General features: G+C 38.7%; 1 protein-coding gene across 10 annotated transcripts in view; it reads right to left on the bottom strand.

Annotated features, from left to right (window-relative positions):
• The window catches only part of CFAP46 (cilia and flagella associated protein 46), a 141,125-nt gene that overhangs the window by 112,263 nt on the left and 14,458 nt on the right, over positions 1-14,404 (bottom strand). For all 10 annotated transcript variants that reach the window (XR_012160032.1, XM_073353956.1, XM_073353952.1 and 7 more), the window contains exons 7-11: positions 7,908-8,031; positions 5,680-5,774; positions 4,196-4,306; positions 2,980-3,079; positions 76-174 (exon numbers count right to left, since the gene is read on the bottom strand). Coding sequence is in view for 9 of the 10 variants with exons in the window: in XM_073353956.1 (XP_073210057.1) it covers positions 76-174; positions 2,980-3,079; positions 4,196-4,306; positions 5,680-5,774; positions 7,908-8,031 (529 nt within the window). In the remaining variant the exon portion in view is untranslated. The remainder of the gene's footprint in view (positions 1-75; positions 175-2,979; positions 3,080-4,195; positions 4,307-5,679; positions 5,775-7,907; positions 8,032-14,404) is intronic.

Below are 14,404 nucleotides of genomic sequence, written 5' to 3'. Positions count from 1 at the left end.
TGCAACTTTTGAAAATTTAACAGAAAGTTAATGTTCACCTTCTTCATAGAAATTAGTGCTAATTAAAGAACATACCTCAACAACACCTTTAGTATAAGTTGCAATTTTAGTGCCAAGTTTCTGGACTTCATATTCACATTCCAGACATTCTATTTCAATCAGTTTTCCTGGCGCCTATAAAATATGAATATATAAAATATATTTGTAAAATTAATTACAAGTATAGTGATTTAGACCCCAACCTTACAAACAGATGTGCTAGTGAAGTCCACCCCGCCTCCCCGTTCATATACATTGCAGACTTTGGGAGAAACTGGCACAGGAGATGGACATGCCAGTACAAAGGGAATTCTCAAGTGTCTATCTCCAGTCATTTAAGGTTCACAAAGAGGATTTAGAAGGTAGGAGATTTCAACCCATTATATTTGCAAAGTATAGTAGAAAGGGCAAATGGAACACCAAAGATTTTGTGTTGATTGAAAAGGACAGGTACCTTTAATTCTTTTTCCATTAGTTTATGTCTTTGGTTTTATTTTGAAAACTTTTGTTTTCCTAGCTTTATGGTTTTACTTTGACAGTTTAAATTAAATCTTTTAACTGATAATCCTGTTCTATTACATCTAAAACATGCAATTCTCAAGAGTAAGACAAAAGAGTCAAGAATGATGGTTGACTGTTTCTGAGCTGGTACTGGACAAAATTATCTGATTTTACATGCTGGATGGGGTTCAATACTATTGTTGATATTTGATGCAGATGTTTGCTTCTGAAAGGTGCAAAATTAAAATCTATATGAAAAAAGTATTCCAATAGGTCTCTCAATAGTACAGCAGGTCAAGAATTTTCTGACAAAACAGAATTTCAACAGAAAATGCTGATTCATCAAAAATAAACTGTTTTGCAGAAATTTCTCTGATTCAACAAACTTTCGTCTGATCTCAGTCCCCCCCCACCAGTGCTCACTAGCTCATTGCCCCCCTCCACCAAGCACACTTTACTCCCCAGCTCCCAGTCTCCTTGCCCAACCAGAATCAGTCTTCACACACTAGGCTCCTGCTCCCAATATACTCCCCCAGTCCATCCCCACAATCCTCTAGGTCCAACACTTGTGCCCTCTGCATTTGAATCAGATGCTTTCCTCCACACTGCCTGAGTGACAGAAAGCGTCTCACTGAAAGCATAGATGATCAGGCTCCCTGCTCTCAGATCTAGTGATCAGCCCCATCCTGGCCCAGAGTAGCCAGAAGCAGCCAGTACAAGGAAACTGCAGGTTTGCCCCATATCCCTGGGCTGCAGTATACTCAGTCACTCTGTGGAGATGGTTCATTCCACAGCCTGCTAACATGCTGGAGCTATGAAGGGCAGAAGCATGCTCAGTCACTTTGTAGGGGATAGCGCATGCACAATTTAGTCAGCACTAGGAGCTGTGAGAAGCTCAAGCATGCTCAGCGAGGATGGAATCTTTGTCGATTTTGGGTGAACCATGATTTTTCAAAGTCTTATAACTTGGCCACATTTTGGCAGATTTTTTTGGAGCAGTAAAAAAAACACATCACTGACAGCACCCCCTGTTGCCAAATTTCAAGCCCCATCACTGACAGCTCCCCCGTTGCAAAATTTCAAGCCCATATTCCAAAGCATGGAGGGGTGCAAGAGTTCTCCAAACTTTATTTTTCCCTACCCTCATTCTTGGAAATGGCCAAACCATTTTGGTTGAAATTAAAAAAACAAAAAACAAAACAAAACACAATACCAAAAAACAATCAGCCTGAGGTAGACAGCTAACATGGAAAATATCAGCCTCAGCAGTTAAAGTTTGGTAAAGTTACAAGCAACTGAAAATAGGGGTTTACAATGGAAATCACCAGGCAACCGTAATCATATTGGTTGAGAGGGACACAGTTTTTGAATCTGTAAATCCCCCTCTTGCCCCACGGGAACAGCAGCTCTTCCACACACTATAATGCCTGAGAACTTTAGGGCTCCCTGTGTGCAGTGGTAGACAATAAGGGGACAGAAAGAATAAACAAGAGTGTCCCCATCAGCCAGTCTGGAGGTGAGAGTGGACAGGGACAAACACCCACCCAGACCAACAGTTATAGTGAGAGCATACAGGACAAGTACACAATACTCCGCTCCAATCCCCTAGTATACGCTTTGTTTGCCACCATAATCTAATTACTACAAAATAAGAATAATTAAAACAATAAAATGTCAGGAGAAGAGGCTTGGGGAAGGAGCAGGACTCAACCCCTCAAATCCAGCAATGGGAGGGGATAGCAAGAACAGCTGGTTTCACAGCCTATACAGACTTGTGTGTTCATTGAAGGAACAGCCCTATGACCTCCCATTACCAAGAAGAGAGAATAACCTGAGGTATGTTTTTGGCAAGCTCCTCTTGAACTGCCCCATACCTTAACCCTAACCAACAGCCTAGCCTTGGCACATATGAATGCCCCACTTCCCTCTCAGCAGGGGTGGAATCCACCTGCTGTATACTGAGGTTGATTACACAATATTTTATTCAAAAAGAGTGCCATGAATATTAAGTAAAATATCACTGCTTTTACAGCTTACATATTGATGGCTGACAGAATCTTCCATGGCTGGGCTGGTTACATCTTTTCCAAAACTGCGACATCATTTTGGGAGAGAGATACCTCCCACATGAGGAGTTTTGGAGGTATCCCCAATTAAGACTTTCCACAGGAGACAGTTTCAAAATATAGACAAGAATCTGTATTTAACATTTTATTTAACAAAACTTTTCTTTTAACTATTCTGAGACAAACTCTTTTCCTTAATCGTTCATCTTTTCTCTAATTTAGGGACAGAAAATTTATGCAAGTATCTCCTATTCATATTAATGAGGGTTAATTACATCAGTACCTCAGTGTGAGAATAGGCCTTGATGCATACAGAATTGTTTTGAAGCATAATAACAATAAAGTATTAGACCAGTGTAATCCTAGCACTTACTTTAATCCCAGCTTGCTTCAAATCATGTATGCAATCAAATGCAAGTTGGATAGAGTTTAATTTCAAAGAAAGACGAGCCAATTCTAGAAGCAAAGGAATTCTGCAAAAATAATAAAATCATTAAAAGATCATTTGTCTCATCCAATTAACTTGATATAATTCCTTGATTAAGGTGATAAATCTCACTTGGATTTCTCTAAAGTATCTGAATTAATACTGCAGGCCATTGTGATTTAATACTAGCACTATACAGAATCAATACAGTAAACAGTAAATTAATTAAAAGCAGGCTAACTGATCAATACTAAAATGTAACTGTCTGTGGGAAATTATCAACCAGTGAGAGTGTTTTAATGGGATCCTACAGGGATTGGTTCTTAGCCCAACACTATTCCTTATCATCATCTTCACTGATCTGGAAGAAAATATAAAATAATTGCTGACAAAGCTTGCAGATAACACAAAGACAGTCAAGGTGGCAAATAATGAGGTCAAATCATTAATACTGAGTGATCCAGGTCAGTTGGCAAACTTGATGCAATCAGATGTCATGCATTCTACTACAGCCAAACATAAGGCCATATATCTTGGAACAAAGAATGTAGGTTATGCTTACAGGAAGGGAACTGTATTCTAGAAAGCTGTGACCGTAAGGAGGACTGAAAGATAACCTAATTAACATGAACTTCCAGTGCAAATTATGGCTAAAAAAGCTAAGATAGTACTTGGATGGATTAATAGGAAAATATCAAGCATGAAGAGTAAAAAGAAGATATTACCTCTATATACAACATTGGTGAAACCACTGCTGGAATACTGGATCCAGTGTGGTGTCCGCACTTCAAAAATCATGTTGAAAAATTAGGGAGGGTTCAGAAAAGAGCTGGAATGATTTAGGTCTGGAAAACTGTATTAAATTGAGAGACTAAATTCTATCAGCTCAATCTATTCAGTTTATCAAAGACAAGGTTAAAAGAACATTTAATCATGGTCTATAAGTACCTACACGGGGAGAAGATATTTGATACTACAGGGCTGCTTAAATTAACAAAATGGGACCTTGATCCCTCATTTGAACATCTAAGTACTATTGCAAATAATGATGATGAAGAATAACTACTTTCACAAAGATGAATAGAAATTGTGCCATGGACTTCATGGGATCAGAATCAGGCTCATCATGATCTTTCAGAGGGCGATGACCAATAAAACTTACTTTTCATCAAGAACTGAAACTGAAGAATCCTCGTCATACTGTTTCAAAAATTCAAACACGGTATTCAGACTTGTGGTGGCTTCTCTTGGAAACTCATTTGTATCCAATTGTCTGCAATTATATTAGAAACGGATGGTTATTTAATCAGAAAAATAAATATTTCAAATATTCTTCTGTAACACTCTGGGTACACCTACACTGCAAAAAAACTCCCAAGGCAGCGAGTCTCAGAGCCAAGGTCAACTGACTTGGGCTTGTGTGGCTCACATTGTGAGGCTAAAAATATCAGTACAGACTTTCAGGCTCTGGCGCTGTGTCCTGGGCTCTAAGACCTTCCCTACTCACTTGGTCTCAGAGTCGAAGCCTTAGCCCAAGCTGAATGTCTACACTGACAAATATAGTCCCATAGTGCAAGCCTTGTGAGCTCAAGTCAATTGACCCAGGCTCTGAGGCTCACTTCTGTGGGTTTTTTTTTTCTCTGTAGATGTATCGTATGTCCCCTAACCACAGTAATGTTTCTACCTCACCATTTAAGTGGAATGTACTGCTGCTTACTGTAATAGAATTATTCAAAATGAAAGTAAACATAGAACGTGGCAAGAAATAGCTAAGGATTCCCAGAAACAAGATGCCATATAAGAAAATATCCACATGAACACCATATGATTGGATATCTTGAATAATCTAGATTCAAATGGAATCTGGAAAATGTTTTGAAGCCCAGGCAAGAAGAAAATTTCAGAGTGAGAGAAATGTTAGAGCTGGAGAATTAAACTGAACGTATGGGCAAGGAAAAGGGGCTCAAAGAAAAGAGTGCTCAATTCCGCTCTTATTTACATAAGCAGAAGTTATTCCAGAAATACCTCTATCTACATAAGAACAGAATTTGCCCTTAAATGAATGGCTCTTTGGTTGAGAAGTTGGGAAAATTAAGTGGTTAAGTTTTTGGGACCATGGGCTCAGTTGTGTTTGATAGTTGCTAAAAGAAAGCAAGGTCTAGATGCCTGTGTTTTGTTCTTCGTTTTTAAAATTTTAAAAGCTATAGGTGATAATTTCTCCCTTTATGACTTGCCCCCTATATTTAAGATGTGACTTCCACAATTCTCTCTCTCTCTCTCTCCTCATTTAAGATTTATGTACAGTTATCTGTACTCAGCTACATTTATGCAATGATGGCTTTCAGACATCTTTAAATTCCCTCAGTTCTCAGCATAATTTTCACACAATGGCACATTGTCCCAGTGGATCATTTCACCTCTTTCCCTTGTGCTAGGTGCTGGGAGAAGGGTGGCACTGGATCCATCATGGCTTCTCCACAACACCCAGATTTCTAGGATTCCTTTAGGCAAGAGGATTCCTCTAATGATCAGCTAAGATGGCTTTACAAGCTGCTTTGTGCCACCAGAACAGGAGCTAGGATCTGGATTTACATATTTATTGTCAGAAATCAAAATTCAAAAGGACGTCTGGATTCCAATACTTACGATTTTATTGTTTGAATTTTATAAATGACTGACAAACTGATGGAGCTTTGTATGTCTTCCTCTATCTGGGAAGCGTTCATTAGTTTGTGATGCACCTACAAAAACGGTAACAAAATAATTCACCATTTTAATAAACCACAAAGGAACAGGTCATCAGCTGGTGTAAATTAACGTAGGTTCATTGACTACATTTTTCCTTCCACAGATTTTAAGGCCAGAAGGGACCATTGTGCTAATCTAGTCTGACCTCCTGCATAACAGGCAAGAATATTTTACCTACTAGGGCTATGCCAATTTATGCCACCTGAGGATTTGGCCCATTAAGTTAAACCTCTACATACTATTAGGATTTGATTTAAAGTACTAACTAAAGCCCTAACAGTCTCCTCCAGTTACTGTGGATGAACACTGTTCCACTACTGTCACACACCTGAATATTTACATACTATTAACCACAGCCCACAAATTCATCTGCTCTGATTTACCTTGATTTACTGCCTATTGTACTCACCTTCCACGTGCCAACAAACATGACCACCTCAACTTCTCTCACACCTCACCCTGCCCTCTGTTCTCCCAACCATCTCACCCTTTGTGAGGAAGGCTTAGCTTCCCACTACCCCCAACAGAATGTTTGGTTATTTTAAAAGCTCTTCCATTCCTGCATTACCTTCCTTCAATCTCTTTATCTCCTTCCCGACCCATCTCCCACTCAAGAATTCTCTATGTTTATCCCCTGCGGAGTATTTTTCCTCATGCAATGTTATTTAAAAGCTAAAAGCTTAAAAGATCCTGGAATCAATTATGCTATTACTAAAGCACTAAAGGGAGTGCAAAGCTTGGTGGCACTGCTGAGACATTCAGTCCAGATGCAATTTTAAAACCATTTTATGTTCATTTTAAGGCCACTGCCAGGCTGATTTTCTCAACAATGTCTCCAAGCAGCTAACAATGCACAGCCTGGCTTTGCCTCCATTTTACTGCTTCACTAATATCACAATTGCAAGGAGTCCTGCACCCGTTTTAAAGATTGGAGATCCAATCCCCCATTTTGTAATTCCTCACTGGGGTACGAAGTCTTGCCAAACAATAAGGATGTGGAGAGCTCAGAATTATTAACATTAATTAGTGGACATGAGTTGAGATCTCATAGTCTCCTGGTTCACACACAGTGCATCCAATCCTAGGCCAATCAACATTTTGAAGATGAAGAGGATCCATCAGTGGCACATTGAAATGAGATGCTGGAGAACATGCTTAGGGTAGGTGCAATGGTGATCAATTTTAGCAGCAAGTCTCTAGCAAGCTCTGTTAAGCAGAATGCAGATTGCAAATGACAATTTTTGACAATTTGAGACTTGGCCAAATCTAAATGGATTTTAAGGGAGACCACAAGAGGTACTTCTGTGACCCCATAAACATCCCCTTGCCAAATTTCAGTTCTGTTGCAAACCATGGAAATGTTATAGCTCCCCAAGAAATGTTTTGGATATATTTGGATAATGGGAAATGTAAGGCACACTTAATAAAGAACTGTCCTATAGACTCATCTTCATTCATTCATTTCCCCAAACACTTTAGCTGTTCTGGAATTTTTGCTTTTTAAAATAGGACTTTCTCATATTTAAATAGTTTACCTTGAGTTACTTTATTTGTGAGCTTATAAATGTAAACTAAGCTTATTAACATATTGGATGAAGAAGAGTTTATTAACCCAGGTTATGCTTATTAAGTTATTAACATGGAGTATCCCCAAATATTATTATCACAGTAGCTATCCTTATAAAACTGATTTATAAGAATAATCTGGTATAAAACTCCAGTGATATTACCCCAGGGCTGACTTTAGCCTACAACAGCAAAATGAATAATTATGCAAATTATTTTCACTGTTGATATCTGCCTTTGTAATACATCAGTTCTATGTTGCTTTACCTTGCATTATTTGTTATTTCAGTTATACTCAAAGTCCTGAAATTTCTGATAAATGGAAAAGAGAAATTCAATAATAAAATTTACCAGAAACTGCATTCTGGGATATTTTGTGATCTTTATGTTTTGTGATAAAACACTTTTAAAGTGCTGAAATCCTTTATCATGATGCTGGGAAAACTCTCACTGACTTCATAGGGCATTTTGCTAGTTCTAGAATCAAATTCTGATCCTTAATTTAAATATTACAGATTAGATAGATACAGATATAAATATATAGATATATTTAGAATTACCATTAGAGAAAACATGTGTTGGTATTTATCTGGAACATTATTTTTAATGAATGCAGCTGCTGTAGATGAAAAATCCACTGCTTCTTTAATTTTCGAAGCATCCAAGAAACATTCAAGTAGCTCTCTGCAAGACAAACAAAAATATATTATATTAAACATCTAATAACACTTTTTATTATCTAAAGAAAATTTCAGTTATTTACATTCTATCAGGAGACTTTATAAATTCATGCTTCACCCAGAAGAGCTGCATGCTCCCCATTACAGTGCTATAGAGAAGAATGGTACTATAAGGCAATAATTCCCAAACAGGATGTTAAACTACAGACCTCCTAGTTCCAAGCCCTTTCTTCATCTACAATATTTTATAACTTTTATCTTCTATTTATTGCAGCTTTTTCAAAATCACAATTACAAAATATTCTCATAAGTGACTAGATTTGAAGGTTTTTTGAATACTTTTCAATCAAAGAATTAAACAGAAAAATTCAGAAACTGTGAAATGAAACAAGCTGGTAAAACATTTCAGTGTGCTGTGTTCTCAGATTTCTTTTTCTCTACCTGATGAAAGGATTGGATTCACAAAGCTGTCAAGTCAGATAAATCACTATTCATGCCAGGAGTTGGATGAAGTATACCTGTTGCATTTTCAGTATTTTATCAGGATTTAACAAGTAGAGACCCATTGTTAACTCTTAAATAACGCATTTTAATGTTTCTAGCAAATTAAAGTAAATGTAAAAGATGAAAAGGTTAATGCAAAGAGACTACTTCTCCTGCAGGACATACATTTAATATGCATTCACAAGTTTCCCCAACATTCCCCAAAGAGGATATTTTCATATAATGTGATTTATTCATAGCATGGTATTTTTCACAGCCTTTAGCATAACTTTTGGATTTTTTCTCTGTTGGATTCAACTTTTCATTCCCCCCCCCAGGGTCCACTTTAAAAAAAAACAAAACAAAAAAAAAACCCAAAGAAAACAAAATAGACACTGTAGTGCAATAAAAGATACTATCAGATGTACAAGGGATCATGTTACATAAATGTTATTTTCCCCCCAGTACTAAAGCAGAAGACTTGGTGGTAAATCTCCCACTGATGTCAATGGTGCAGAAGCAGGACCAGTAAATGACTGCATAATCAAAATATTTTAAATTGTGTAACAGTTTAAAGACTATAACTAAAGGCCAAATTGTGGCCTGTCTGGTACAGCAACAGAGGGGTACAATGCATAGCATTGTGCAGACTACACCTCACCTCACACAGGTAAACAGGAAGGGACAGATGGGGGGAACTGGGAGGAGCTTTAGCGCCACCCCCTCCCTAACATCCCTGCCAGAGTAGCTGTGTCAGCACAGAAGGGAACATATGCTGCACTGAATATATACCTGCATGATTTACTCTCTCACTGGAGCAGTGGGGAGACCAGGATGGAAATTGTGATTGAGTCATAGATCTCCCTCCTGGGCCACACATGGAGCAATGAAACATCATACTGTCCCTTACTCTGGGCTTGACTCCAAGCCATAAGTGTCTCTACATCAGAAGAAAACTCAGTGGAGCAGCAATTTAATCCAAATTCTCAAAATGAAAAGTTTTCTGATTTTCATCTCAAACTCCGCAACAGAATATACCTCACTCTTGCGTGAGACCGCTTCTTTAAATTCAGTCTTTATTTTTTGCAAGTACAGTGAAAGCATAGTATAGCTTGTCCTACTGTACTGCTGTCTTAGCTCATGATAAATGGTGTTTGTGTGGTGGGGAGGGGAAGAAATCAAACACTGATTTATTGCTTTCTTTAATATGAAAACTGAAAAAAATATGGGAAAACAGAATGTGTTTATCTATAGTATAATTTCCACAGCCTTGTACTTCTTGCCTCTAGCTGGCTGGAGTTCAATATTCTAATTGCTCTTCAGTTATTCCATTTTTCTTTTACTTCACAAACAAGGAAATTAGGCCTTTACCTAGAAAGGCACTTAACACATGCATAACTTTAAGCCTTTTAGTCTTTATCTCATTGAAGTCAACAAAATTAATCCTGAGTTTAAAATTATGCATCTGCTTTGCTGGATCAGCACTTTAATGAGGTTGAAAAGATGACAGCTGTTTAGTTGGCCCAGTAGCATGAGGAAGAATTGGTAATTGAACTGAAGGAAATTTTAAATTGAGCTAAATTCAGGGGGAAGGGCAACAAACATTTAGATCAGAGATATTTTAGAATGGATTTTTGTTTGTTTTTAAGAACTTGCTTAGGCAGAACCAAGAAATTGGTTAAGTTACTTGACTATAGGTCTCCTTACTCCCACACACTTTATATCTAGAGTAGCTATGTTTTCATCTTACCATTATTGTTTTGGCTCCTGCAAATATTGTTTGCCACGTTAGGGCAATTAGGTAGGAAAAAAGAACAACTTTCCAGAAGGAAGGGACCAGTTTTTGAGTGAAAACAGTTTCGTAAAACATACCAGCAGTAGCATGAGTGGAACCCAAGAGTTTTAAAAGAATAGGAAGAAGGCCCCTGAGTCCCTGATGTAGCTTTTTAGCAAATCTTGGAACACTGTGGAAATTCTAAAGAACTGGAAAATTGTGCAAATATTTTAAAAGGCTGTACAGAATGGCCTGGTTAACTATGGGCTGGCAAGCCAGGAATCGATCTCGGGCACAGTTTTGGAAAAGCTGATAAAGGATGCAATCAGTAAATAATTAGAAGACAGTATTATAATTAAAGTTAAACGTGGTTTTATGGAAAATAGGTCTTGTCAACCATTACTGTATCAACCAAATTTGTGATCTCATCAAAAATATCCAGTTTATTTGGCTTCTGTGAGATATTTGACTTAATACTGTATTCCATTCTAATTAAAATATTAGCTCTACACAAAATCAATGTAGCACATTTTAAATGAATTAAAAACTAGCTAACAGATATCAAAAATTGTAATGAGGAAAATTATAATCCAGTGGGGATACCTCTAGTGTCAGAGGCTCATTAATATTCTTTGCCAGGATGGCCTGGAATTCCTTGCAGTGTCTTTGGCTCATATTGCTAAGATCAATTACATTCAAAGAAGGGGGAAAATTTTCCAACAGATTTTAAAAAATTAATTTTGTAGCCTTTTTGGCTAATGCTCAGACCTATTCATTGAAGGTATTTAGGGGACATCAGAGATAAAAAGCTTTTAGTTTCCCTCCCTAAGGAAGGTCCTCAAAGTAGGTAGAATGTCCTCATTTTCTCAATACCGAGCACCCTTAAATCAAGGTTCAGTTATACAAGCAGACTTCTCAGTTTGTGCTTATTGCTCACACCTCTGTGGTGGAGAGGGTGAATAACTGGACAAAAGACCATCGGAAGTGACTATAAGACTCTTTTGCTTTCATCACACTGGCTTTCACTTTTTCCCAAAAAGAGAATTTTACTCCTCAACTTTCTGCTGCACTTCATTATAAATGCCAGAAAAATGCATTCATGAATACTTGTGCACATCTATGCCCAAGGCCTGGCATCGCTACCCATTTGGGGATGGGGGCAGAAGGGACAACTCATTTTCATTCTCTGAGAGATGAGGTTAGATATTTGAGACCTATAGCCATTAGGACTGTCTGGGCTGGAATCAACATATTTGAATGGAAGACCCTACAGAGACAGTGGAAAACCTAATGACCACAGATTAGCACCTTGCTGCAGAGGCAGCTGAACAGCATGGCTGGAGCTGGAGAACAAAAACAAGGTAACAGGCGGCTGTATTAAAAGCTGAGCTCTCAAAGACACAGACACATACCTGGAGCCAAAGACAAAGGGACAGAGCAGAAAGGACGAGCCAAGATGGTTTCACCAGCAGCACGCCTTCAGGGAGCCCTTGCATTGGCCAGTCTGATCTCTGTCTTGACCTTACCTCTCTTTGCTAACTTAAGGACTTTCAGAATTTATATAGCAGGGGACTAATAAATGGTTACCTTGTTTTGAAAAGGCTGGCTAGTATTGCTGCAAGTATTTACGGACAGCATAGTGCCCTGAAGGAGTAGAGGACAAGTCTCCCACAGGAGTCTGGCTTGGCTGGATTCGCTGCAGGGAACCACAGAGAAAGATAGGGACCACTTGTGCCTAAAGGCCCAGTTTCAGAGCCCTAGAGGCTGAAGACCTGTGTGTGTCCTTGGGGTCTGGCACACTAAAGAGGTCACTCCCAAGGGCCTGGTTACAGCCTGGTCATAGACCAAAACCTATAGATCCGTGATACCTGGCAAGTCCGAAAGCAAATAAGTGAACAATTTGTCAGTTTCTGTTGCCATACTGGCTCTTTTTTGGCAGGGATAATCTACATACTTGGCACTTTGTTCCTATCAGCTTTCATTGGTTTGCAAAGATTAGTAGTGCTGTTCCTTTACTGGCCCCCTGATATACTGGCTCATCCAGACAAGGTATAGTTTGTTTGGGATCAGAAAGCCTAGCTGTGAAGGAAATTCAATGAAGTTATTTGTACACGCATGAAACTAGTGACATTTCAGAGACTGATGACATTGGCAGAGAGTGCAAAGGGAATGAGTGTGCTCAGGAATAGCCAAGCATTCTTCAGTTTTAGAGGTGGTTGGCTAAGGTTTCTGGGTTTGATACTCAGACCCTGTCCAGGAGATTCCTAGAGTCATGACTGACAGTTGCCAAGACTAGACTGGATAAACTCAGAGTGCATCACCCCAAACCCAAATGAGTTTGGAAGCTAGGTTGCCCATGAGAAAAGGGTTTGCCTTTTTGCAACAGCTGCCATCTGTGGTAGCTATGTCTTACAAGGGCAAGGCACAGTTCAAGCTATGGAAGAGGGCTGATACCTAAATGAATTTTCTGCCACCTCCCAAAAAGCATAAAGATTTCAAGAAGATTATCTGTCAGGGTTTGGACACAGCCAGGCATCTGATGCACAATATCTTATGATGTTGGTGACACAATAATGAGGGTGATTAGGTACAGTGTCACAGAGACAGCTTATAAAAATATTATTACAGAAAATTCCCACATTTGTCACACCTGGGAAATGGAAGAACTGAAAAAGCCACAAAGAGATCAAGGGAGAAACGAGGCAGAAATACATCATGAGCTCGAATGGTCTGCAAAATGGTTATTTCAGGTACTACTGCAACAACAACAGTCAATGAAAAATGGGGGCAGCACTGGTACAGTTAGTTGGTGCACATATGGAACAGCTTCAACCAATTCAGTGTGCAAAATCCTAAAGAGCTTTTGGAGTTTACACCTGGTCTTATTCAGGGAATCCATACGTGATAGTTTACTATGATGGATATCTTTGGATAAAAAATTCACTGCATTCATTTAAGACTTTCCTTATCACTGGCCAAGGGGAAAAACAACACATTTCTATGTTCAGTTCTACAAAACTTCAGATGAAATACTAATCTATGGACAGAATTACAAATGTCAAACAACTACAATTTCTCCATTCTTGTTTTTTCTCATAGGCAATACACCGGACCCTCGCTAGAACGTGGGATTTGGGATCCATGACAAGTACTGTGTTATAGCGGGGACCGCGTTAAAATGAAATTACTGTATACAGTAAATGTCACATCCATAAAGTATAGAAAACCTTAGAAAATAAACTCCTACTTGAAGGAAACAATGAACGACAAAAAAAAGTGTTGATTTATTAGAGATTTAAAGTTGACATTACAATAAACTAGTTTAGTTTTTCTTTAAAAAGTTGGTGAGTTGCTTTTGCTTCTTGCTGCTGTGCTGCTTCCACTTAGCAATCTGCAAAAGACTACTTAGCTGCATAATTTTTATAGGCTCAATGTCTTACGTCTCAAACCATTTCAAATCAGTCTCTAAGCCGGCTATGGTTGCAGTTGACATTGGAACGACGTCCACTTCATCTTCCTCTTCTTCTTCCACGGCGAAGGCCAATTCTTCAGCTTCTGGAATGTTGTTTGGTCGTACTGCCTGAAGAATTTGGTCATCCGTTAGACTTTCAGCAACGGGACAAAATTCTTCTGCTTCATCATCACCTCTTATCCAGGACTCGATATTTTGTGGCAGTACAGTTACCGCGAGCCAAGACAGTTGCTCGCACAGCTCCTGCATCCACTCCACGTCTGTTCTTCCAACTTCCTCCTCTGTAAATCCCTCAAAGTCGAATTCCTTGTCAGACTGTGATCTGCTTTCTTCATTTTCTTCCAGGAGCGGATGACCAAACTACTCTCTCAGTTCCACCATCCAACAGTGGTTTATTGTTTTAGCATGTAATAAATTCCAGGAATCGCCACCAATGTAAAAGAAGTCTTTTATAGTCAACTTCTTCAGAAAATCGGTGACAGACAACTCGCTTTCTATCATTTGTTGTACCAAGTTCCGTCAACAGTGCTGCTTAAAAATGGCGATAACACCTTGATCAAATGGCTGGATTTTGGAAGTCATGTTTTTAGATAAGTATTCAACCCGTATTTTACTGTCACAGGTTTTGAGTCTTTTGGCCGGAGGATG

The sequence above is a fragment of the Lepidochelys kempii genome, chromosome 7 (genome assembly GCF_965140265.1).
Source record: "Lepidochelys kempii isolate rLepKem1 chromosome 7, rLepKem1.hap2, whole genome shotgun sequence".
Lineage (NCBI taxonomy): Eukaryota > Metazoa > Chordata > Testudines > Cheloniidae > Lepidochelys > Lepidochelys kempii.
This window is presented reverse-complemented; position numbering and strand designations above follow the sequence as displayed.